Source organism: Dunckerocampus dactyliophorus, chromosome 2, assembly GCF_027744805.1.
Source record: "Dunckerocampus dactyliophorus isolate RoL2022-P2 chromosome 2, RoL_Ddac_1.1, whole genome shotgun sequence".
In the NCBI taxonomy this organism is placed as follows: domain Eukaryota; kingdom Metazoa; phylum Chordata; class Actinopteri; order Syngnathiformes; family Syngnathidae; genus Dunckerocampus; species Dunckerocampus dactyliophorus.
This window is the reverse complement of record NC_072820.1, coordinates 43,304,759-43,331,820: the sequence shown is the minus strand read 5'-3', so window position 1 is coordinate 43,331,820 and position 27,062 is coordinate 43,304,759. Positions and strand designations below refer to the sequence as shown.

At 39.8% G+C, this 27,062-nt stretch overlaps 1 protein-coding gene across 1 annotated transcript; it reads right to left on the bottom strand.

Annotated features, from left to right (window-relative positions):
- Positions 1 to 205: 205 nt before the first annotated feature.
- bsk146 (brain specific kinase 146) lies at positions 206 to 25,233 on the bottom strand. The gene is made up of 5 exons (XM_054757148.1): positions 24,963 to 25,233; positions 12,576 to 12,828; positions 12,271 to 12,473; positions 10,163 to 10,354; positions 206 to 5,750 (listed from the first exon to the last, which is right to left on the bottom strand). Exons 2-5 carry the CDS (start codon positions 12,745 to 12,747, stop codon positions 5,031 to 5,033), a joined length of 1,287 nt encoding a protein of 428 aa, XP_054613123.1. The 5' UTR covers positions 12,748 to 12,828; positions 24,963 to 25,233; the 3' UTR covers positions 206 to 5,030.
- Positions 25,234 to 27,062: the final 1,829 nt, after the last annotated feature.

Sequence of the window (27,062 nt, the reverse complement as noted above, 5' to 3'; positions counted from 1 at the left end):
AATTTTTTAATGATTTGCTCAAATGAATTATTAAGTTAAACTTTTTTGGATAATGCATGTATATTACTGTATATGCATATATTACATATACATATTACCTTGTAATACAGTATACCTCGTAGGTAGTATATATTTAACCGACCGCATGTGCCCTTTAGCAGTTTGCTAAAGACCTCGACATAAAAATAGTAAACACGAGATGACGTCCATCAACAAGAATTGTCATTTTATTGACTAAATGTGGGTTTACAGGAAGACAGTCGTATTGCGAAGACAAAACCAAGTTTGAATGCCTGTGGCCGTCTAGTCACTAAAACTACACAAAAATAATGCTGGGAAACTGTCACTGGACAGAAAGACACTGAAGCTCTACCACAACACGCATGACAACGACGAGGAGGAGATGGAGTCATGTTGGGATGTTGCCAATAAAGAGAAAAGGATGGATCTAATATTTCCAGTTTGAAGTGAATCATCTCTCCTCCCACCTCGAGCCTAAATGCTTTGAAAGATGGGCTTGCAGTTAAAAAAAAAACACAATACTGTTGCTACACTAACATATAATTGTATCAATACCTGTGAAATTATGAAGAAACATGGAGAATAAGAACCATCCATTAAACATTGGTGTGAATCAAGGCGTTTATTTAGCTAGCTAGCTAACTAGCCGAGCCCGAGCTAGCCGAGTTAGCCTTCTAGCTTGGCCTCAGTCGACGTTTGAACGCTGAACTTTGGAACATCTTGGATTAATTTCAAGAAGGGCGCAAACTGTGGCGCAGCCACAAATTTTTCATTGGGGTGGCGAAGGTGAGACCATGACTCACATAGGGGCGGTGACGAGTTGATACCTGAAATATCTAGACCGCCGGTGGGGTGGCCGGAGAGTGACCACGTACGTAGCTCCGCCACTGGGCGCAAAACTTGACCAGCCAGACCAACACAGGCGAGTATGGTAACTTTTCTGCTTTGTAACATAATGACTTTGAAATGTGGCGCCTGGAGTGTTGAAAACACCACGTAAGGAAATGTCCCAAATCCAAATGAACAGGTATCAAAATATAGATAAGGATATAGAACGTAAATTAACAATCAAAGAAAGAGACGTTCATTCAGCAAGTCCTTTTTTTGTCTAAACAATATACAGTACACATTTGACATGTTATTCTGTTGACTTTATGTTTGCCAGTGCATGACAGCATGCTTGGGGATATGATGTGCTCTTTTACACATTAGAAAACACTGCAAGAATGCCACTTTCATTTTTAAGTGGCATATGCGATACAGTATTAATAAATGCAATATTTTCGCACACTTGTAAATACGTTTTGTAGTATTATTAGAGCCCTGTTGACATGAAATAACAGCCCTGGTACGAGTTAACTTAAAGGCGTCCTATCCTGCTCATTTCAGGGGCGTTTAAAATGATATTGGATTCCAGTGGGGCACTATGGTAAGTTTATTTTTATAATATACAGCTGTTCCTCGTTTATCGTGATTAATTGGTTCCAGACCCGACTCGATAAGTGAATTTCCGTGAAGTACAGTACAGTATTAATAAATGGAATATTTTTGCACAGAATACCTGTTATGACCTTGTAAATACATTTAGTACTATTATTAGAGCCCTGTCGACATGAAATAACACCCCTATAGTCACCTTTACACTCCTTCAATATTTTTTTGACTAATAATAGGCCATAGCGATTATTTATTTATTAATTTTTGAAAAACAGCGATAAGCGTGAGGGAGCGGTGTTTGAACTGCAATGTAGCGAGGGACGACTGTAGTCCATAAATGTCATATTGTATAAATGGTAAATCTGCAGTAATGCATTGCGTCTCAGCAAAGCACTCATTGGTGTCTGCCGGGGCGCTGCAATGATGTCACTCTCCCTCTGGGCTCGTCTGGTGGACAGAGGCAGCATTGCAGCGCCATCCATCCATCCATCCATCCATCCATCCATCCATCCATCCATCCATTTTCTATTCCGCTTGTCCTCCTATGAAATGCTTTTCTCAGACGCAATGTATTTTGGGAAAACTTTAAAATAGTTGGTTTATTTTCATTTTGAACTCATATTGGTACATGTTTGTATATTTCTCCGGTATGCCTTTTGAGCATTAAGTTGCTGTGTGATGGGTTTAGTGTTGTTTGTAAGATGACACCGTGAGTCAGACTGTTATATTGAGTAGTGACCTCCCGTGATTTCCAATGGGTTGACGAGCTTGTCGTGAGTTTTTTCATAGCTCATGATTGGCTCCTGTCAAATAAAGAGCTGCCCGGTCGTCACGGACTCATGCGCGCCACAATATGCCATTTTATGACGTGGCTTACAGTCCGGTACGGATTATACATGTAGAAATCTGTTTTTTCCTCTAAATTTAGTGTCTGCGGCTTATCCGCCAATTTACGGTAAGTATATTTTGTATTTAATGTTGATAAGGATACATAAATAGTGTTCCCTCGCTACATCGCGGTTCACCTTTCGCGGATTCGCTGTTTCACTGATTTTTTTTTTTTTACAGCGTATGAACACGTAGTGTGTTCTGCATCCTTGTGGTGTGTTAAAGCGATCTATTGGTGCTCTGTTGTATGTGTCTGTTATTGTATTTACTACTGCTACCAGTAGAGGGTGCTGTATACTCATGGGAGAGTTGAAGACGTGTGCGGCTCCACCTCGTCTCAGTGTGTTTACGTGCATGTACGAGCATATTCGGAACCCATAGTAGACAATAGCCTGCTAAATGTAGAGCCACAACAGTCCTTATTGGCTAAGGGAGAACCCGCCCACTGTGTTCTGCGTCCTGATTGGCTGTAGACCACTGTCAATCAATCTCCTTCGTGCTGTCACTGGCAAAGTCGCTAACTGTGTGAGCTGCTTGCTAACCGCCAATAAACAATAGGAGAAGAAGCTAACCGGCTAAATCAATCTTCGGTTGAAGGAGCAGGACGAGGAGGATGACGACGGCAGGAGCAATATGTTTTAACAAGGATACAAAAACGCTACACCCGAACGGTGCCAGGACGAAGCACGGTCGGAAGAGCGAATACGCGTAAGTCACTTAATGATTGAGCATTAAAATTCACACAAAATTCAAACTCGGAGAGTGTTTAAACAAGAGAGAAATGTGAGAAACTGTTATTGCCTGTCTGAGAAAAGCGTATCAAGTGTATGGTGAGGGGGTTTTACAGCCTTTAAAAATACAGTATGTCATCATTGTAAACAAACAAAGTTGGCTACTTCGCGGATTTCACGTATTGCGGGCGATAAACGAGGGAACACTGTTTTAAAAAGGTAAATGAGACTTTAACATGGACATTATTTTCACTTTTACTTTAATTCCATAAGCACATTTCAGCTCTTTTCACTTTCACTTTTACTGAAGTCATTTTCCTGGAAGGTATCTTTACTTGTACTCAAGTATGGCTTTTGGGTGCTTCATTCTTGGCCAATATTGTTATTGTTTGTACTTGCAAACACTTCAAAACTGCAGGTGAACTTATTGTTACACTTGAAAAGTATAGCACTGATTTAATAATGTTTGGGGTTTTTTTAAGGTGAGCGGCTCCTTCCGGAACACAAAGATGAGATGAAGGTTTGCTACGGTGGACTGTTGTTGTGCATGGTGCTGTTAGCGGATGACAAGGAGGATGAGGTAATGCTCTTCTTCGCGACGGTCATGTGAGCGAATGTGCAACAGGCGGTAAAAGACAGCAGCTGCGTGATGGGAAAGCCACTACAAGCGTCCCAAAGAGAACAGCGCGACTTCAGTGTCCGTGTCACGCCTTGTCCTTTTGTTCCCAGTCCCATGAGGTCAGAGATTGTCACAAGATGGAGTCGTTTTGCATACTCGCTGGCTGTAAGGATGGTGAGCGTGGTAATCCAAGTGGGTTGTAATGCGAGGGCCGAGCTTTGCAAGATACATAACATGGCAGGTGTTGTTTGCGTCTACTGAGCTTTTCACGATTATCTTTAGCGTTAGCACACAAAGATTCATGCAGACTTATGTGTAGACACAAAGGGCTCATTCCAAATGCAAGCTCCACTGTTTTTTGTTGTTTTTTTTTACCTTCACATTATTCCCGTTTACGAAAAGATGACTTTTTTGCTGTTTAAAAAACACTTCCATGCCTAGAAGCTTCATAATTCGCTGAATTCCCAACCTTGTCAGCTCTTATCGAGTCATGCTTTGCTTGCCCACCCCCCAAGTTCCTGAAGGTGTTGACATGAATATACAACATTAATACAAATACACTAAAACACACTCAATGGAAACTAATTTTTTTGAGCCCTAAAATATCTCAAGAGAACATGATGACGGTCACTCTTGGATGTAATGCAATTGTGCTACGTCAAAAAGATTCCACATCACAACATTTTTTTTTTCTATTTTTTTTGTGTGTAAAGCTGTCTGAGCTACTCGTCATGCATTAGGTCGTTTTTAATTTTTTCGGGTGAATTCTAAATGAAAATGTCACATTTTTATTGGCTAACAGAAGAGCGAGTAGAAAATAGTGTGAAGTAGATATGTTAGACACAAGGATGACACGAGGTCAACCAATAACCTTCAGGCGGAATTAGAGCCTGAATATTCTGACTGCAAAAGCAACTCCTCCTGACTGTGTTACAGAAACAACTCAGCTAATATTTAAATAAAAATAAGCCAAGAAATATGAAACAGAGTGAGGCATCTTCCTTGCTTGTTTTTCCATCGTTCAAGTGAGTCCACAGTACAAAGCAATTCAAGCTTTGTCCACAGGGGGCGCCAGTTTACCTCCCTGATGATGTCATGCTCCATCCAAACTTTTTTGTTTGTTTTTTTTGCATTTTTGGAAGTATTGCTTTAGGAACGACATTTTGGTCTTCTTTTCCCACTTAGGACCCGTCCGCTTCCGTCGTGTGCTTCTTCTGTCTTTCTCCGTGCATGCACATCTACTGTTCGTAGTTGGATGGGTGGTAGAAGAAGAAGAAGAAGAAGAAGAGCACACAGGTGAGACAAGATTAACGTAGAAAATGTCGAAAAGGTGCTCAGACGCAAATCTCGATGGGCGTGGCCACGAGCATGCGGCCTCCCGGCGAACTGTTTTCCCGCGGCATACGCTCGTAACTGTTGGTGGACGACACCGAGCTGTTGGTGGACACGGACACGAAGTGGTGGCCCCCGCCGAGTTCCATCATGCCGCCCTTAGGCCCGCCTCCGCTCCCTCGATCCACAGCCACCGGTGACAGCGGGGAAAGGGGAGACAGAGTCTGCTGCTTCATCCGCTCCACTAGGAGTTCCTCGTCTTCCTCCCCAGACGAAGACGAGGAAATAGTGTTGTTCACCTCCGCTCGTACATTGCTGCTTCCGACGACCCTTTCCCCACCGGCGCCGCTTCCCCCGTTGCCGCTGTTGTTGTTGTTCTCCCCATCCAGCATCCACGAGTGGCTGAAGTACCCGAACACCTCTTTGACGGAGCAGCGGCGGTCCTGCTCCACCGAGAGAAGGCGGCGGAACATGCGGAGGGCCTGCTCGGTGAAGCGTCTCCACTGGGAAGGCACCGTGTTCGTCCTTCTCCTCTGCCAGCGGATGAACTCCTGGTAGAAGGAGTCGGAGGCCAGCGCCTTCTCCCACGGGAAGTTACCCGTTAGCATGCAGAAGAGCAGCACGCCAAAGGCCCACACGTCCGTGCTGTAGTCCACGCAGAAGCCCTCGTGGCGGGACACGTCGCACAGCTCGGGGGCCGTGTACGGGATGGTGCCACTGACCTAAAGGGAGGGGAGGGAACTGATCAACCAAGCATGGAAAAGATGCTAAAGCACGGGTGTCCAAACTTTTTCCAGTGAGGGCCACATCCAAAAAACTAAAAGGATGCAAGGCCTAAAATGATATATCTTTCAAGACAAACTGCATCTCAGCTTTGTGCTATAGATGAAAAATCCTATTATTATTATCTTTTTTTCCCATTTTTGCTGTTTTTTTTTTAAATTTTCCAAATATTTCAACTTTATGCTTAAATAATCAATTAAATAGTCAATTTTCTTCTCCTAATATTTTGACTTTATTCCCATAATATTGTAACTTTTTCCGCAATCTAATTTTTCAAAAATTACAACTTTATTTTGTTTTGTTTGTTTCTCTGAATTTTAGGACTTTTGCAAAAATAACATTTTTTCTTTCATATTTCAACTTTTTGTTTTTTTTTCCCAACTACAGTATTTCAACTGTTTTCTTGTAAAATTTATTTTCCTAATATTATCATTCTATTCTTATAACATGTTGGTTTGTTTCTCACAATATTATGACTTTTTCTTTCATATTTCAACTTTATGCTACTAAAATTATTATTATTATTATTATTAATATAAATTGAGACTTTTTTCTCGTTAGAGTACAACTTAATATTTGGACTTTATTCTGGTAACATTACAGCTGTTTTTTTTCATTTCTGCTGGTGTTGTTTTTAACATTTTCCCACTATTTCAACTTTCTTCTTATACATTTTTTATTCTGACAACCATAACAATATAACTTTTTCCGCAACCTAATTTTCCAAAAATTGCAACTTTATTCGTTGTATTGTTTTTTTCTCATAATATTCCGACTTAAAAAAAACAACTTCCTGTTCAACTTTATGCTGCTAAAATGTTATTTTTCCTTCATTCTTTGTTTTATTTCTCCTGTTGTTTTTTTATTTTCCAACTACTGTATCTCAACTGTTTTCTTGTCAATTTTCTTCTCCTACTATTTTGACTTTATTCCTATATTTTTTTGCACAACCTAATTTTCCAAAAATTACATTTTTTTCTCATAATATATATTATGACTTTAAAAAAACATATCACATCTATAATATGTCAACTTCATACTACTTAACTGACATTTTTCCTCATAATATTACGAGTTTATTCTCGTAAAATTGTGACTTTTTTCTCTTACTATTTTGAGTTTATTCTCCTAAAATTACAACTGTTTTTTTCATTTCTGCTGTGATTATATTTTCCAACTATTTAAACCTTCCATTGGACATTTGGACCGCAACCTAATTTTTCAAAACTTACAACTTTACTTGTTGTTGTGTTTAGTTCTCATAGTCTTTTTTCTTTAATATTTCAGCGCTATGCTACTAAAATGCTGTTATTTTACCACATAATATTACATTATTCTCGTAAAATTATGACTTTTTTCTGTTAATATTGATTTGATTCATGTAAAAATAACTGCAAATTCTTCCATTTTAGCTGTTGTCTTTTAAAAATATATATATATATATATATATATTTTTTTAATGTTTATATATTTTTTCTTTTCAGAATGTGCCGTGGGCCAAAAAAAAATAAAAGTCGAGGGCCACAAATGGCCCCCAGGGCGCACTCTGGACACCCCTGATTTACATAATAGATTGGGCTTTTGGATTGGGGTTACATTTAACCCCCCCACCCCACCCCCACCCCGATATCCAATCCAGTGAATTTGGCTGGTATCGGACGATACCAGTTCTGATTGGACATTTCAACGCCACAATTTTAAGAAACCATGTGCACAGCAAGCAGCATGCAGAGGTTTTACAGTCAACTAGCGCTCAGAAGAAATGTGAGCCGCGATGACAGTCATTGAATCAATTTGCCGTGTGAGAGGATTTCTGCCTGTGCACCTTCACCGTGCGCGGCTCCTCAGCACAGCTTCCATTATTATCTATAAAAGCAAAGTAGAGTGACAGCTGAGAAGGCTTCTTTCTGAAAAACAACCTGCCCCTCATATTGAAGTGACTGCGTTCATGTTCAATTGTGCCTTAAGAGGTCAGGTACTGTGTGGCATTCTACATTTTCAAGTGGAATTGCTACTTGGTATGTCTGATTTTTTTTTGCTGTCATTGAGTATAGGCCACAATGAGAATGATATTCGTTGCACAGTTTGTTGATGTGATTTTTTTATGTCTATACAGAGGTGCTTCTCCCTATACGCGATGTAAGTGGCTGATTAGCCCACAAACACTGACCTCATCAGTCGTTAACTAGCCACGGGCTCCCAGATGCTGCTGTGTCTGTATTTTATGACAGAGTATTAGGGCCACACTGAATCTGAGATTTCGAAAATAAAGTCGTAAATTTATGACATAAAAAGGTGTGCATTTACGAGAATAACGTCGTAGCTTTACGAGAATAAAGTTGTATATTTACGTGATAAAGTTGTAATGTTACCTTTGCGATGCCTGTTACGACGGAGTGTTAAAATAGTCTGAGATTTCGAGGATAAAGTTGTAAATTTTACAAGAAAAAACTCACAACTTTATGTTGCAGGCATTGCCTGAGACAGCTATGAAAAGGGGACACTTATGTGACCTTTGGCCTTGGGCATGTGGAAGGCGGAAGTGAGAAGGGCTAGACATGCTAATCTGTTTGTGCTCAACTGCTCTGTTTTGCTGTCACATTATAAATAAAAGCTAATTATAAATGACAAATGGATGGAACTTATTGTCGATGCGGAATTCCCGTACATCCTGATGAGGTAGAATTCTAAAGTGTTCGTCACCTTCTTCATCAAATTGCCGGCACTCACAACTTTCTTTGGTTATTTAGCAGTTGTACTCAATAAAAAAATGTACGGCCAGTGAGTCACCAGCGTGTACGATGCTTTGTTTAGGCCCGGGGTGTCCAAAGTATGGCCCCAGGGGCCATTTGCGACCCATTTGTTTTTTATTGGCCAACGCCACATTGTAGATATCAAATTAAATTTAGGGGGAAAAAAGGGAAAAATACAGCAAACAGCAAAATGTAAAGAGAAATGTAAAAATCCATAAAAGTATCAAAGTGGCCCCCCCGCATCCTTTGATTTTTAGTATGCGGTCCTCGGTGGAAAAAGTTTGGACACCTCTGGTTTAGCCACTCGATTTCACAGAACAATACAGTGCATGGCAAACGGATAAGTCTGTTACGTGCAATGCTGTGCGATAACCGAGGCATAATTATGGTGAAAATTTTCGACGAAAAACGGGGTTTGACTGTATCCACTACATCTACTGTCGTGGCCAAACGTTTTGAGAATGACAAGTATTGGTTTTCACAAAGTGTGCTGCTTTAGTGTTTTTAGATCAGTTTGTCAGATGTTACTACGTTGTTCCCCAAGCTACTTCCTGTAGTTATAACGGCATTGTTCGTCACTGTTCTTGGGTGGTTAGAAGTTGCTTTCTGAGGTTGTATTGGTGCCATTCTTGATCCATGGCTGTGTTCTTAGACAAAATTGAGTGAGCCCACTCCCTTGGCTGACACATGAATGATTTCAGGATGCTTTGCTGTTGGCGTGACACGGGTCTCATGGTAGCGCTCACCTTTTCCTCTCTGGACATGTTTTTTTCTGGACGTCACAAACAATCAGAAACATAAGGGAAAATAGTTTTACCCCAGTCTTCAGGAGTCCAATGCCTTTATCCTTTGCAGAATATCAGTCAGTCCCTGACGCTCTTTTTGAAGAGAAGTGGCTCCTTTGCACCCTCCTTGACGCCAGGCCATCTTCCAAAAGTCTTCGCCTCACTGTGCGAGTAGATGCACGCACGCCTGTCTGCTACCATTCCTGAGCAAGCGCTGCTCTGGTGGTGCCCTGATCCCGCAGCTAAATCAACTTTCGGAGACAGTCCAAATGCTTGCTGGACTTTCACGGGCGCACCGACGCCTTCTTCACAGCAACTGAACCTCCCTCCTTGAAATTCTTCATGATCTGATAAATGGTTGGTTTAGGTGGCCTTTTTGTGCTAAGCAATGATTGCACCTGCGTCCGTGCAGGTAACCATGGTTAACAGAGGAAAAACAAAGATTTCAAGCACCACCCCCACATTTTAAAGCTTCCAGTCTGTTATTCTCACTCAGTCAGGATGACAGAACCATCGCCATCCTTTGTCCTTGTCAACACTCTCACCTATGTTAACCAGCAAATCACTAACATGATGTCAGCTGGTCCTTTTGTGCCAGAGCTGAAATGCAGTAGAAATGTTTTTTGGGATTTAGTTCACTTTCATGACTAAGGGGGACTTCATAACAATCTGGAGTTATTTATTATTTGTGTCATTCTCAAAACTGTTGGTCATGACTGTGCTGCCAGCATCGCCCATTCAAACTTTTATTCATGCATGATGACATAAAGGTCAACATACCCATCCAGACTGAGAAACACTTATGTTACTCACTCGTTTTACAGGTGAGCCAGCACGGCGGGTCATGCCAAAGTCAGACAACTTCACCTTGCGGCATTCCCGGTCAAAAATGAGTATGTTTTCTGGCTTGATGTCCCTGTGGACCAGCTTCTTACAGTGCAGGTAGTCCAGAGCGATGGCTACTTGGTGCACGCAGCGCTTAGCCACTGTTTCGGGAAGACCAACCTAAAGGGGAGAGGGAGGTTTACCGCGGCGTACACACAGTGCAACAGTACATTAACATATACACGTTTGCGTGTTGGAGAGCTCCCCCTATAGATATCAATTGTAATTTGCTTTAACACAGCTTTGGACAAAAATGTTAGCACAGCGGGAGAGTTGTCCAGTGTGGTCCAACAACATTTTAGACCAAACTGGTATGTATTTGATCTGTGCCTGGAAATGTGCCTGGCTGCACCCCTGCTATTGGCTATATGATCTGAAAAAATGAACCATAACCTCACCTTAATTTAGACAAAAAACGTCTTTTACCTACTTTTTCAAGAGAACATATATCACTCGTGAACCTTACAGACGGTAAGACAACTTCTTTAAAAAGCCTTTCAGTGTGAGAGTACATTGTCTGATGGAGCATGCAGGTGGGCTCCAAATAAGAGCCGGCAGGACCAGTGTCTTCCACCGCTGTGAAAGGCTGGTCATCTAGTCCTATTAATGCAGTTGTTTTTCAGGTTATTTGCTTAACCTTCTGACTATCACTCGCATGCGGGCGAGTGTGGTCCAGCGTTTTGGCTGCGTTAGCTGCCATTTGACTGACGCTGCCTCGAAAAGTCAAGTGCTTGTTCTTTAAATGCCGTACTAAATGAAAGCTTTTTAACGTGCTACCCCCGCGAGATATTTTTTGTGGCATGTTTTTCCATTTTCTATCTCTCTCACAAATGGCAGGTAAGTTCCACACAGCAGACATGTTTGTTTTGGCTTTGGCACGCCTGTGCAGTGTGAAGGAAATTTGGCAGGGGACGCTTCTCCAAGACATTACAGCAAGACACTACACCGCCCAAGGGGATCGTGACAGGCTGCAGTAGTGATCGGCTTTTGTGATCAGCGGTGAAAGGCATTAAATGCCAATTACGTGCTTTTCCACGGAAATCTGCCGATATTGATCGGTGGCCTCCCATTGGAGTCTTATTATAATAGAGTGGAACCTCGGTTAGCATTCACCTCAATTAGCATGTTTTTTGGTCGAAAATTTGAGTGCATTGTCCAGTTAGCATACAATATGCCGCGCATCTTGCCATGTTATTAATACACTGCATGAGTCCATCTGCATTCTTAATATATATTTTTTAATCGGAAATCATCCTTCCTTGTTAGCATCCCATTAGCTAGCGAACAATATGGCAACCGTAACAGGAAGGTATGTTGCCCGTCTATGATGTAATCAGCGGTTGATGTTAACACAGAAAACATTTTATAGTTTTATAATTATAGTTTTACAATTCTAAATGCATATAAATGACAAATGAAAGGGTAAATGAACATTTAAGGTTACTTTTAACTTCATTGAAAACTATTGTTCCCTAAGAAACGATGTGCCAGAAAGACACCACATCTTCCGGTATTTGTCATGAGTTATTTCTTCAATTCAATAGTGTTTCTCATCTTCTTTATCAAAATGCTGGCACTTGCGACTGTCCTTGGCTCCATTTTGCGTTACAGTATTGAGGTGAGAAACAGAGGTCATTTTAAAACAGGAAGGTGGTGGTGGTTGATCTCGTTGCCACATCGTGTCTTTGGGAACAGTCATGTCAAGAATCACGTCTTCAATGAAGGTAAAAGTAACCTCAAATGTTCACTTAGCCCTTTCATGCATCATTGATATGTATTTATATACATTTTGAATAGTTTTCTGCATGTCATACTATAACTGTAAAACTATAAAAATGTGTGTTTTGTTAACATTTTTGGCTTTTTGGAACAATTTAGTTGGATTTACATGATTTCTTATGGGACTGATTCAGTTAGTGTCCATTTCAGTTCTGGAACAGGTTAATGACACTAACCAAGGTTCCACTGTAATACATTTGTAAGTAATAACGATAACATTCCCATTGATGACAATAAGAAACAATGCGACGGGGCACCTGTGGAGGAATGATGTCAAAGAGATCCCCTGCTAGTGCGTATTCCTGCGCGAACACATAGTATTCGTCCGTCTCAAAGGCGATGCCAAACATGTTGATGATGAAAGGGCAGGGAGTCAGGTAGAGCGAGATGCTGTACTCCCTCAGGAACGACTTCAGCTTGGTCGTCTTCTTCTTCAAGAACTTCAGTGCCATTTTTGTACCTTTTGGCAAGAAAGCAGAATTAAATGACATCATACTTGTCGCATTGTGACAGTGGATATTTCTTTAGATGCACCTAGGTTGTGTTTATGCAGGCTCCTCACCTCTGATCTTGTGGATGACCAGGTCCACCTTTCCATAGGTGCCCTTGCCCAACTCCCTAATCACTTCGTAGTACTTGTTGATCTCCACCTTCTCCAGGTTCTGGGCTGTGATCAGCTGTAGCTCATCCAGGATGTCCATGTGAGCTTGCGACGTCAGCGGGGATGAACTCATGACTATGTGCGAGGACGGAGTGGGAGGACAAACTGAGGAACGGATGCCGAGGCGGGACAAGCAGTGGCTAACACGACGTTACTGGAGAGACAAAAAAACAAGTTTGTGTTAAGATACTTAGTATTTTTGCATAGAATGTCGTGCCAAACATTAAGCATTGGCAAGTATTTGTAACCCAGGATTCTGTAGGAGTCATGAGCAAGGCTACCACTTTGGGTGAGCCCTAAAAAAGCCTTCGCTGTGTCGGTGGCTAGTACTTTAATTATTAACGTGATTTGATGCTAACTTTTTCCATTTTTCGCTGGATTACCTGTACCCCATGGAGTACCGGGACTCTGGGATCAGCGGCAGGTCGATTTGCAAAGTGGATGCGTATGTTCGTGAGTAGCGGCTTTCATTTCATTTAAATTTTATTTCAACATGCATGCAGGTTACAATTGAAAACATCCCATGGATCATTTCACAGGAGTAGGAAGAAGCCAAGCTTATTTAGTCCCACCCCCCAGCCGTCCCACATCTTGTACAGTACATATTATTCACTTCCTGTATTCCATATAATAATCAGTGCAATAATAAATGAATAATAATAAATAAAAACAAGCATGACAGAACAATAAATATAATAATCAATATAATCATAAATAAATAAGATGAAGACAAGCATAATAAAGCAAGTTGAAGACTCTTCTGCCTTGTATTTAGCAAACATCAACTGCTTGTATTGTTCGCTCATCTCGGTACATTGTTTGAGTTCCTCACTCAATCCGTTTTTTCCAATTTGCCGTTGTTTTTCCTGTTTTGTATTTGTCTTTTCCACTTGCGTTTTGTCATTGCATTTGGTAATACCATGCAAATGCAGAAGAATGACCCAGCAAAGGCTGTGGGCGGGTCATTCTGCCAGGATGAAATAATGTCACGGACAGAAAGTAGACGCAAATACATGTTTATCAAAAGTAAACGGGGAAATTTAAATATGGTGGACGTGGGCGAATTGAGAAGAGGTGTTCAACGAGAATTATGAGCAATTGCGCGGTTGGTGGAAAATGTCATGGAAAGTTTTGATAAAAAAGACTTTAAAGTCTTTAAAGGCTATATCTGCGTTGATGAATGCAGATATGGATGAAGCTGTGTGGCGCAATCTTGAGCAGGTAAAAGCCTTATTTTATCTTATTTAAATTTCCCCCGTTTACTTTTGAATGACCCGCCCACAGCCTTTGCATTTGCATGGTATTATCAAATGCAATGACAAAACGCAAGTGGAAAAGACAAATGCAAAACAGGAAAAACAACGGCAAATTGGAAAAAACAAAGACAATACAGAAAAAACAAAAACAATATACATGACATTTGTATTTTTTTTTTATTATTGATTCTCTTTGTATTTCCACATTTGTATATTTTTGTATTATTGATTCTCTTTGTATTTCCGCACGTATTCCCTTTTAATTTTGGCACCCCTGTGATTCCATAATAATCTTAATGTTGTTCCTTATAATACTATTTAAGATGCCCCAAGTTGCTCTCATGTTATTTTTGTTCTTATCAAGTACATGACTATAATATTCTCTCTTACACACTCTCAAGATAGTAGTCTTATACTTTTGTTCCGCTTCTGTAGTTTGTTGAATGATGAATGTCCTGTATAATGTGTTCTTCTTCTTACAGGTTTTTTAGTCCTTTTGTCATCCATGGCTGCTTGCTTTTCTTTTGCTTCTTCGACTTTTCTTGCCAGGGACGCTTCTTATCGTAGAGCTCCATATAAGTGCGTAGAAAGTGATCATATGCTTCATCCCCATCTTTTGCACTGTAGACACTCTCCCAACTTTGTTCTTCTAGATCTTTCCTGAAAGCGCTGACGCTATCCATTTTTAGCCACCACCTGTCTTTTCTTATAATGTTCATTGTAAATGGACACTGGAAGATGATCACTGATGTCACTGATTAACAGGCCACTAGTTAAGTTTTTATCAATGTCATTGGTGAATATATTATCGATAAGGGGGGCACAGTGGTCTGTTGTTCTGCTTGGTCTAATGCTTTTAGGATATAGACTCAAACTATACATTGTGTCTATGAAGTCATCTATTTCCTTGTACTTATGGGGATTTAGAAGACCAGTATTGAAGTCTCCACATATAAAAATTTGTGAAAGTATCATAGATTGTTACAACGCAACTTTAGCGACCTTTACTGCAAAGCATGCCGGGAAGTCGGAACCTCTCTCTGTGCAGCTGTGTAAGAGGAAGCGCTGCCACGTCCCGAGCAGCACGGAGTAGGCAAGGGAAGCCTACGTTCTGAAGTACCGTTCATGTTCTGAACTGTTATTCAAAAAAGACTGCGAAGATTAGCTCAGTTTTTGTGAGCTTGATGCAGCCGAGCCTCAGCCAGACTCCACCTGCAGCGGCGCCAAGGTAAGTTGAGTTTGAGACACCTGTTCTAGAATGTCTATTAACTTGACAAGGCCGAACGCTATTAACTTCCCATTAGTGATCATGATTGACTTCACCTGGTAGTTTCTCTTTGCCATAAAAAGGATCATTTTGACAGCATCGGATTATTATTATTATTATTATTTTGAGACCATTTTTCATGAATGTGATTGCTTGTATACTTGTATCCCCAATCTCGTTCTTTCAGTCACAAACCATAGCTCAGGACCATTGGTGAGGGTGGGAACATAGATAGACCGGTCAGTTGAGCTCTTTGCCTTCCGGCTTAGCTGTTTATGTTTAATGAGGTGAAACATTTTGTTGGCGTTTGGTCAAAGTACATGTTTTTGGATGCAGCAAAATGAATTTAGTGCACAATGAGGTGTTGTACTTTGGGAATCACGGCCTCTGAAACGAAATTGTCTTTGTCACAAACCTTTTCAAGCGCAAACAGGCTGAAATTGACATCTTTGACATTTTTACTCCTAACGACGCTCACTTGCAGCACTCTGTGTGTGCAGTCGCCACACACAGCGCCCCGCCTCCCTCCACTAGGACAAAGAGACTGAATGACGGAGTTTCACTCACTCCATTTGTTCCGCTATAGAACCAATGTGCCCAGGTGTTGAGACAGAGGCACGGCGTGCACCCTCTTGTCAACTTGTTTGGCAGAGAGACATGCACAAAATTATCTAGTTCTTTTTTATTTACTGGGTGGTTAATTGATTTATTGATTATCGTGACAGGCCTAACTGAACTTGTATAAACAATTTTGATCCTGTGCTTGTACGTTTTAGCCCAAAAACGGTGCAAACTGTTACCTTGGAGTGTAATAATTAGCCCTTGTGTGTTGAGGTGTGATGTGTTCCCAATACGTTCAGTTGAAATAACCTTGAAGCCAGTTGCACCTTGTGGGGCATGAACGAGCAGTGGAATCACATGGGAAGTTAGCAGACTACATCTGCCTCAGGACACACTCGCTCCGGGCCAGCTCATTTGTATGCCATCCCTCTCTTGTCCCGTACTCACACTGCACTTGCGCTCATCCAAACTTAAGAATGATTACATACAGTGATGTGAAAAAGTGAAATAAACAGAATCACTCAAAATAAGCCACAAAGTCAGGGCAGCGGCAGTATGACATACAGAGGTGTGACCTGATTTTGTATTTTTTTGCATGTTTGTCACACTTAAATGTTTTAGATCATCAATGACAACACAACTGAACACAAAATTTTAAACTTTTTGTTTAAAAAATCCAAATCTACATGGCGCTGTGTGAAAAAGTGATTGCCCCCTAAACCTAATAAGTGGTTGGGCCACCCTTAGCAGCAACAACTGCAATCAAGCGTTTGTGATAACTTGCAATGAGTCTCTTACAGCACTGTGGAGGAATTTTGACCCACTCATCTTTGCTGAATTGTTGTAATTCAGCCACATTGGAGGGTTTTCCAGCACGAAGCGCCTTTTTAAGGTCATGCCACAGCATCTCAATAGGATTCAGGTCAGGACTTTGACTAGGCCACTCCAAAGTCTTCATTTTGTTTTTCTTCAGCCATTCAGAGGTGGACTTGCTGGTGTGTTTTGGATCATTGTCCTGCTGCAGAACCCAAGTTGCTTTCAGCTTGAGGTCACAAACAGATGACAGGACATTCTCCTTCAGGATTTTTTGGTAGACAGCAGAATTCATGGTTCCATTTATCACAGCAAGTCTTCCAGGTCACCACCATATTTTACTCTTGGTATGATGTTCTTTTTCTGTAATAGGGCGTTACTTTTACGCCAGATGTAATGGGACACACACCTTCCAAAGAGTTTAACTTTTGTCTCATCAGACCACAGAGTATTTTCCTAAAGGTTTTGGGGATTATCAAGATGTTTTCTGGCAAAATTGAGACAAGCCTTAAATGTTATTTTTGTTCAGCAGTGGTTTTTGACTTCGAACAGTCTTTTTGCCCAGTGTCTTTCTTAAGGTGGAGTCAAGAATTCTGACCTTAACTAAGGCAAGTGAGGCCTGCAGTTCTTTGGATGTTGTCGTGGGGTCTTTTGTGACCTCTTGGACGAGTCGTCGCTGCGCTCTTGGGGTCATTTTGGTTGGCCGGCCAATCCTGGGAATGTTCACCACTGTTCCATGTTTTCGCCATTTGTGGATAATGGCTCTCACTGTGGTTTGCTGGAGTCCCAAAGCTTTACAAATGGCTTCATTACCTTTTCCACACTGATAGATCTCAATTACTTTCTTTCGCATTTGTTCCTGATTGTCTTTAGATCTCAACATGATGTCCAGCTTTTGAGGATCTTTTGGTCTACTTCACTTTGTCAGGCAGGTCCTAATATATATAATAATATATACAATAATAATAACAGAAATCTGGAAATCACACCCCTGTATGTCATACTGCCGCTGCCCTGACTGTGGCTTATGTTGAGTGATTCTGTTTATTTCTATTATGCAAAGTGGCACTTATCATTCTTAAATTAGCATTAGCGGTTCCACTCTATTTTATAATTCTGCAAGTATTGAATGTCAGCGATTGCCAGCAGGCCAACGATTGTCACTAAAAACACTAATTACCTTTAAAATGCCATACACCAGGGGGCCACACCAGAACTCACAAACTCAGTATGAATCTTTGCCTGATCTTTATTCTATACATGCATGTCGAGGAAAAGCTGTCACACATTTATTACATAACCTGAGGCACCGGAGAGCAGCTTCTCTCTCTAAATAGGTGCTCAATATTCATACCGCTGGCACATCCCCTGTCCTTCCACACACACGTTTGACATTTGACTATTCTCTTATCCCCTCCAATAACACATTCTGACAGATAGAACAGCTGCAAACTAAGCACGCTAAGGTAACAACTAAAAAAAAAAAGCACACACACACACACACACACAGCACACTAATGTAAGTACCTTGTCATCACCTTCCGAAGGGCTCTGTGTTCCACTGTGGGAGTGTTATCTTTTAGTGTGAAGTGCACAGGAAGAGCACATGACACCAGCAGGTACTGATGGATGAGTCAGTTTGGGTGATAAATGACCATGCAGGGGAAATAATATCTCCCTGCGTCTAAATAAAAGCGTGTGATAAACACACACATACACTGGATGGAAGGCGGGGAGTTGTAAAAAAAAAAAAAGAGGCCATTTGTTTCTGTCCGGGATTAGAAGTGCTTACTGAAGCACAACAGGATGCATGCTGCTGCGCCATGTGTGCCCCTGTGTGCGTGTGTGCGTGTGTGTGTGTGTGTGTGTGTAAGAGTACGTGTGGCTGCTTTTTTGAGTAAGCTGGTACTGCAGGGGCATAAATTGAGCATTCTGACAATGTCCAAAAAAACCCAAACCATTTAGATTTTATATCGTGCAGGCTTTGGTGTTAAAGTAGGAGCAAGGGATAACAGACACAAAACAATGTGCACAAAAGTATGTCATTTATTCTTCTCATACTTTCATACTAATAATCTATAGCATTCAAAGATCTGTTTTTCCTCAGTCATAGCAATATACAGTATATAGAGTACAGCCCATCAGCTTTCACTCAATGCTTATGACGTATTTCTGCAATAACACATTTTGTCGTAAGATATTTTTCTTGTTAATGAGGCTATTTTTTACTCCAGCGTGATTTGAATCATCTGGCCTGCCTGAGTCAAAGCTGAGTCACGATATACGAAAGAATATAAATTTCACATTAATGACCAGGAAATGTGACTTAAATATCACTTCCGTTTGCTTTTTTGAAATCAAATTTAAATGTTTCCATTTGCATAATGTTGATCATTGAAAGGATTCCCAACAGAATATTTCCACACTAAAGCATCCCCTTCTATGGCCACAGTTACCCTGTATAAACACATCCATATACACTCCCATCAACATGTTAAGACCAGTTGAAATATTGCAAGAATTTACATTTTGCACTGTTGGATTTTAAGGAGGTTCTAAGTAGAGCTTCAAAATGCAAAAAGAAGAAATGGGAGTGAGAGAAAAAACGTTTTTGAGTTAGTAATTCATAACAAGCAAGCATTCAAGTGAAATCGGCTGTTCATCAGCTGATCAAAAGCCTTTAAAAGCCAAGATCTTGGCACAAATGTGGATTCAATGTCATTTTCTGTCAGGTATTCACACTGTCATGACCTCTCGATGGCAAAGACAAGAAAAGCGTTCTCTCTTGGAAAGATTGTTGAGTAATGAAGTGCTCAACAATACAAGAGAAAGGGTTATGTGAGCAGTGACAGTATATAATAATATATCATATTATATTATATATTGTGAAGGCCAGTGAAGGCACCTTAGGCATGAATTGAAGTGAGAATGACGTGTGATTGGTGGAAACCAAGGAAGTGTGCGCTGTGTTTGGTGCACGTGGATGTCGCGTCACGATTACGCAGTGGCTCAGGTTGTCATTGTGTCCCCGGGCAAGACACTTCACCCACCTTGCCTCCAGTGCTGCCCACACTGGTGTATGAATGCCAATGAATGTTTGGTGGTGGTCGGAGAGGCCGTAGGTGTGAATTGGCAGCAACGTTTCAGCCAGACTACCCCAGGGCAGCTGTGGATACAGATGTAGTTTACCACCACCAGTGTGTGACTGAAGAGTGAGTGAATAATGGGTTCACTTCATTGCCTTGAAAAGCACTATATACGATCTAATTCATTATTATTATTATTGTTATTTGTTGGGATGGCTTGTTTGAAAGCTGCATCCAATGGCTCGTTTATGAAGTCATTGATGGGATCCATAAATCCTACATTATTATCGTATTTCACCAATTGCGCGTTTATGCAAATTATCAGCTGAAGTGGCTGTGAAGTGTCCAAACAAGATAACACTGTAGCGACGCTGTGGCCTCAGCTAGATGAACCCCAGGCGAGACCACTCATGCAAGCAGAGCCGATCAGGTCCGCCCGGGCACATCCAATCCTCTAACATTTACAGCGACACCGTCTTCAGTCCCCTAAAGCCTTTTTCCATTCCAGTGACCTTTGAATTCTGAATCCCACTACTGACACAGCCCCAGCTTGCTGTCTACACATTTGCTTTTTGCTGGAATAACACAATAAAAATCATTCTTTCTAAGTCTTTTAAAACAGTTCAATACAAATAAATACAAAATAGGCCAAATATAATAAATAAAAATGAAGCGTGTCGCCCAAAATCTAGTCTTAAACTAAACTGAAATTACTTTTTTCTTTCTTTGTGTCTGTAGCTTTAATGACACGCCTTTCTCTGACAGTATATTGTTTTTACTGAGGTTTATCTCGATTGTTGACAGCTAAGGAATCTGTGCGCTGTGATTGGTCAGATTACAGCCAACAGTCCTCCAAAGACGTCCCGATCTGCGCGTGTGGCACGAAGCACTATTGTGCACTTTAGCTCCATTCCAACATAACAGATGCCGTCTATCACATGCAGTACGTTTCATTAAGGAGACGGAGAGGACACGCATGCACACAAAAGTATCTCAACTTCACAAATAAATTAGCTAAAAAAATCCGCTAATTTATCAGACTACGACAAAAAAAATGGAAAAAATCGGAGATTTCGAGAGTAAAGTCGTAAATTTGCGAGAATTACGAGAATAAATTCATTAATTCACGATAAAAGAAGTCGTAACAGTACCTTTGCACCAGGCCAAAGGTCACACACGTCCCCCCTTGTCATGGCTGTCTCAGACAATGCCTGTTACGAAGGAGTATTAAAATAATCTGAGATTTCCAGAATAAGGTCGTAAATTTAGGAGAAAAAACTCACAATAAAGTCCGACTTTATTCCTGTAAATTTACGAGGACAAACCCGTAACTTTATCTTGCGGGCATTGCCTGAGACAGCTATGAAAAGGGGGGACTTATGTGACCTTATGTGGAGGTGGTGTTGTAAGGAAGGCGGAGGTGAGAAGGGCGAGACATGCTAATCTGTTTGTGCTCAACTGCTCTGTTTTGCTGCCACGTTGTAAATAAAAGCAAGAGGAAGGCTTCCTTCCTTCCTGAAGAGCTTTGCTCTGTTTTCCCTCTGACACGTACGACATGATGACATGTAATATTACCACTTTATACTCACAAATTTATGACTTTATTTTCTATTATTAGGAGAATAAAGTGGCAGCACGGCGGCCTAGTGGTTAGCATCACCACACACTTTATACACCTTTCTCAGGCATGACAAAATATATACGTTGCCCATGTAGAGGGCCTTGAAAGCGGCTCACGCCTTGGTCCATGGGCTGAATCAGCAATGTAGTGATTCCAAAATAAGCCTGTCTCATCCATATTAAAAACGTGTTCAGGCTTATATCCCCCTTCCTCCACGATGGCTTTACATTTGCTCATGTGTGCCTCCGCCCCGGCATCCGCAGCTCTCCGTGGTCTTGTTGCTTTTTACATCCTTGTTAAAATGTATTGCTGCTGTGGTCCCTATGTTATTTTCCTCCGTACATGATAGCGATCTAATTTATCTTATTTATGATGTATTGTGTAAAACTAAGACATGAATAACATCAAATTAAAAGCACAAAATGAATGCCGACCCACCATCCACCAGTTCAAGTTCCAGCCAAGTTTTTCCAGAGAGATTATTACATCCTGTTTGACGTGTGTGGTAAAAAGGCAGCGTGCTAGCATGAATTCACTTGAGACAAATGTGCACATTAGCACTCAATAAGTCATCAAAACTTACCTTTATGCATTCCCACATAGTATCAGCATTTGACACCAAATATGACGTGAAAGAAAAATGGTAAAAATACAGTAGTAGTCTATCTGTGCGGCGAGAGAAAGTTAGCACACGCACAATGGACATGCGTCAAGTGAGACGGATGTAACAGAGAGGATCCGGCCACTTTTCAAAATAAAACACACAACAAAAAATGAAATAATGGAAATTATTTTTTGCGGGTTCTCCCTGAGCGAATGAGGAGGCAAAACACAATGCGTTCATACGCTGTAAAAAAAAAAAAAAGCACGGTACACTGTAACAAATTGAACACAAAAAACATCTGTGTAATAGCGAGGCCGTGTAAAGTGAACCGCGTAATAGCGAGGGAACGCTGTATTACGACTTTTTCCCGTAGATTTACGAGAATTAAGTTGTAAATTTAAGACTTTATTCTCGTACTATTCCGACTTTTTTTTTCTCATAAATTTACGACTTTATTTTCATAATTTTACGACTGTTTTCTCATAAATGTACAATTTTATTCTCGTAAATGTACAGCTTTTTTCTTGTAAATGTACTACTTTATTCTCGGAACGCTGCGACTTTTTTTTCTCGTAAATGTATAACTTTATTTCCGTAAATTTACGACTTTATTCCCGAAATCTCAGACGTGACCCTAATACTGCGTTGTAATCAGACACGGCAACATACAACATCATTGCTCCACTTGTTGCTAGGCAGAACTCATAGGGCTCACCCATGACTGCCCCATAGGCCAATTAATTGTTGTGTTTTTTCAAATGTGGATGTCAATCACGCCCCTATATTGTTTGACGGACAGCTGGACAAAATTATAAAACAAATGCTGAACAAAACACTAAAAACAGCACCATCAGCTGGATTTGGCGGGACACTGCGCCCCTTTCCGCTAAACCAGCATCCAAAGTCAACAAATAAATTTAGCACACGTCCAAAACCTTTATTTGCCGTGCACATACTGAAGTGTTAATATGTTTATTAACACTAAGAGGTAACAAACTGCTTCCTGCGTTGCCAAACTGCCACAGATGTTGCTAAATATCCTCAGTCATTCTTACCACAGTGATGCAGCACACACACACACACACACACACACACGCACACACACACCATCACAGCTGACGTTTCCACAATAGCACATCTGGCTGTATTTTGGGAAGAGTACCAAGAAAAGAGAGGCGAGTGCTGCCAGCCAAGATGCCCGCTGGCGTCATCTCGCCTTTGTGTTTGTGTCCTACAATGCAATTTGTGACTCATCATGCTGGAGGGTGTCTGCTTTTTAATAACCACCAAGTACATCACTGTAATCCCACTTTCATCATCTGTGTGCGTGTTTGTGTGTGTTTGTGTCTCTCTCCGTCACACACACATACTGTATGCACACACACACACACACACGTGACCTGCCCCAATCAGTGCTGCAAGGATAATTAGTCATAACACCAAGAATTGCAAATTAAATTCACTTCATCATTAAAAAAAAAACATCCCTTTTGTGACTTTAACATTTTTTGAAGAACATAAACTGGACCATTCAGTAAGAATTACATTCATGTATTCAATTAAATGTATAGTTTTGTTGTTGTTTTTTTTAAATGTTATGCAAAATAAATAACTTTTTTAAAAAGGTATTTACTTTTTTAAATGAATTTAGCTGAAAAAAAACAACTAATGACAATTAGACATATTTATGCCATTAAATATATAATTCTATTTGATGTTTTTCTAAATTGAAAACTTAAATGCTAAATAAATAAATAATTGACGTTACGATGATATACTTTTTTTAAAAATGAAAATTCAATTAAAAACAGATTGAAAACATAAACTATACCACATAATAAGAATTGCATTTATTTCTTCAATTACATGTATCATTATTTTTAAAAAATAAAAAAACGTAAATGCAATAGAAATAAACTGATCATACAAAATATATTATTACTAATTATTAATTAAATGACTCATTATTAATTAAATTAAATCAATTTAAAAAACGACCATATAGTGATGATTTTTTTCTTAAATTCAATGCATAATTACTTTTTTGATTATTATTATTATTATTATTATTATTATTATTATACTAAAAACCGAAATGCAAAATAAATAAATAAGTGACCATGTATATTAAATAACTTAAAGAAAAGATTATTTACTTTTAATCAAATATATAATCATTTTAATTAAATAAATACATGTTTCCAATATGGAAATATTATTTTTATTAAATTACTTAAAGAAATAAAAAGAAATTTGACTGTATCATGACAACTGTATTATTGTATTCAATTAAATGTATACAGAAATGATATTTTTCATATCAAAAACGAATAATTGAACATATCAGAGTAGTTTTGTTTTTCAAATGAATTCAATTGCTTCAAAAATAAGAACATAAATGGATGCTCCAACAATATTGCATTTATTTACTCAATTAAATGCATAATGCAAACTTCCATTTGTCATGAAATCCTTGCATGCAAAGTCAACAAACAACCGACAACCAATTATATTTTATTTGATTTTCCAAGTATTAAAAATGAAAAAAAAATATTGAAAAAAAACCGAAACCATTTTTGTGCTTTAACTGAATTTATTTTAAATGTAAACTTTTTGAATTCCAGTGTTTGAAAACAGATTGTCGAAAGTGGACTGCATAAGAACAGTTTTAGTGAGCTCAGAAAGCGTTCAGTCACAGTGGTCCCCACCTGCAGTGTGTCCTCAGACTGCACTGACTCAGAGGAAACAGAATGACACACACACACGCGCACACACACACACACACACACATACTGCTGCAGACACCTGACTACCCCCCACATTGGGGGGGATGGAGTGCTTGATCAATGACAAAAGAGCACAGTATCTTTTGTGCATTTGTGTACATAATATTTAGCGTATATGTGTGCATATATATAGATATAGATGTAGATATATATAGATATAGATAAAGATAATGCTGGGGATGCTGTTGTCATGCAAGGAAACACACCCTGATAATAACGATAAAGAGAAATGGAATGAAATAGTCCGATGCAAGGTTATGGAGGATGAATAAATGTGGTGTTTAGGATGCTCACCATTGTATTGGATCTTCATAATGAGGATGTGGCGTCCGCCCTGGGCATCCGAGCAGCTAACACACAAATGTGACGGTGGTTAGGACGCATTCTAGAAGCTGGCCAGGCGGGGAGAAAAAAGGGGCGAGTCGGAGCTGCTGTCGACGTCCACCCAGAAGAGAACAGGAGGGTTTGTGTGGCAAACGAGCATCCAAAAAGCCTCCTCAACGCCTCCTATCCTTTTGTCTCCGCATCCTCTGTCCTCCTGGAGGGGAGGAGGAGGAGGAGGCACGAGAGGTTGCTCCAGCAGGCAAAAAGAGGGAGCGGATTGGGTGGAAGCGGGGAGAAAGCCCCGCCTCCTGGCTTGAGCGCTGGCCAATTGTAGCGAAGCTCCGCCGGGTCTCCATACAGAATAGCTCTGCCATCGTTCTATAACTTTATTTATTGTCACAGCTTGCTTCAAAACAACTGAAGCAACATCTTCAGTTTGGACACCCGTTAGCGTGGCAAAAATAGACATTTTTAAGGTGGGTGCATCCGTTTGTTGCATTATTGTGTCATTTGATGGCCAGGGAGTGTTTATTTACTCAAATGGAAAAATACCAAGCATTTATAGCAGGGGTGTCCAAAGTGAGGCACGGGGGCCATTTTTGGCTCACGGCACATTCTAAAAATATCATTTTAAGTGAGAAAATTTTAATAAACAGCAAAAAAAAAGCAGCCATTTATGAGAATAAAGTCAAAATATTAAGAGATAAAAAGGTAATATAAGAGGAAAAGTTGTAATTTGAGAGAAAAGAGTAATCTTGGGGAAATTTAGTTGCGGGAAAAGGTTTAACGTTACGAAAATAAAGTCAAAATATTATGGAAATAAAGTCATAATTATGAGAAGAAAATGTACAAAAAGAAAGTCGAAACAGTTGGAAAATTTAAAAAAAGAAAACAACAGCAGATATGGAATAAATAGATGTAATTTTACAAGAATAAAGTCGAAACATGAAGAAAAACCAATCCTATTCTAACAAGAAAAAAGTCACAATTTCATGAGAATACATTCATAATATTATGAGGGAAAATAATATCATTTTAGTAGCATAGATTTGAAATATTACAATAAAAGTCGTAATATTATGAGAAACAAACCAAAAAAATGAAGCTGTAATTTTCGGTTGCAGAAAAAGTTCTAATGTTACGAAAATAAAGTGTAAATATTGTGGGAATAAAGTCATAATTACAAGATAAAAATGTACAAAAAGAGAGTTGAAATAGTTGGAAAAAAAAACACATCAGAAATGGAAAAAAATACCTCTAATTTTACAAGAATAAAATAAAAATATTATGAGGAAAAAATGTCATTTTAGTAGCATAAAGTTTAATTTTTTTTTAAGTCATAATATGAGAAACAAATAAAACAAAATAAAGTTGCCATTTTTGGAAAAATGAGGTTCAGGAAAAAGTTAATCACGTAAATAAAGTCACAATATTATGGGAATAAAGTTATAAAAGAAAAAAATACCAATATAATTTAAATATAAATATATAAACCCATCATTGAATCGGAATGGTGGTTTGAGGTTTAATTTGGACCCTGTGTTCAGCAGGTTACTGAGACCAAAACCCACAGCTCTTAGTCTTGCAAATGAGGTGAAGGCAGGGCCGAGCCAGAACAATAGATGCTAACAAGCCAGTATCAGAGTCGTTCATACCCAATTCAGGGAGCGACACTTCCCTTTTATCGTAGGTGTGAATAACAGGATAGGATTATACCACTGCTCCGCCCAGGCTTAGTGTAACGAACCAATAGGAGGAGGGTGTTGGCACACCAATTCCGCCCACTCTTACTGTATTTAAGGCCTAAGCTACCAGCACTTATTAGTTTGCTGACGAAGCTCTTCGGATGAGGAGCGAAACGTCCGACACCTTCTACACAGAAGTACAGATGACGTCTCAAGAAGCCTTTTCCTCGATAAATATATAAATATAATTTAAACGTTGCATTGTTTTTTAAAATAATTTCTCCACACACATAAATATAAAAATTCTACATATTCCAATAAACATGCCTCTATAATATGATCGCATGTAGATAGTTGGAATCAAATGAGACTTGCAATAGGTTAA

Bases quoted from the DNA above. Each gene is read 5' to 3' on its own strand.
- bsk146 (XM_054757148.1), bottom strand. From the start codon at position 12,747: ATGAGTTCATCCCCGCTGACGTCGCAAGCTCACATGGACATCCTGGAT. The intron at 12,474-12,575 runs GTGAGGAGCCTG...TCTTGCCAAAAG, and splicing joins GGTCATCCACAAGATCAGAG to GTACAAAAATGGCACTGAAG. The intron at 5,751-10,162 runs GTGAGTAACATA...CCCTCCCTTTAG, and splicing joins CTGGCTCACCTGTAAAACGA to GTCAGTGGCACCATCCCGTA.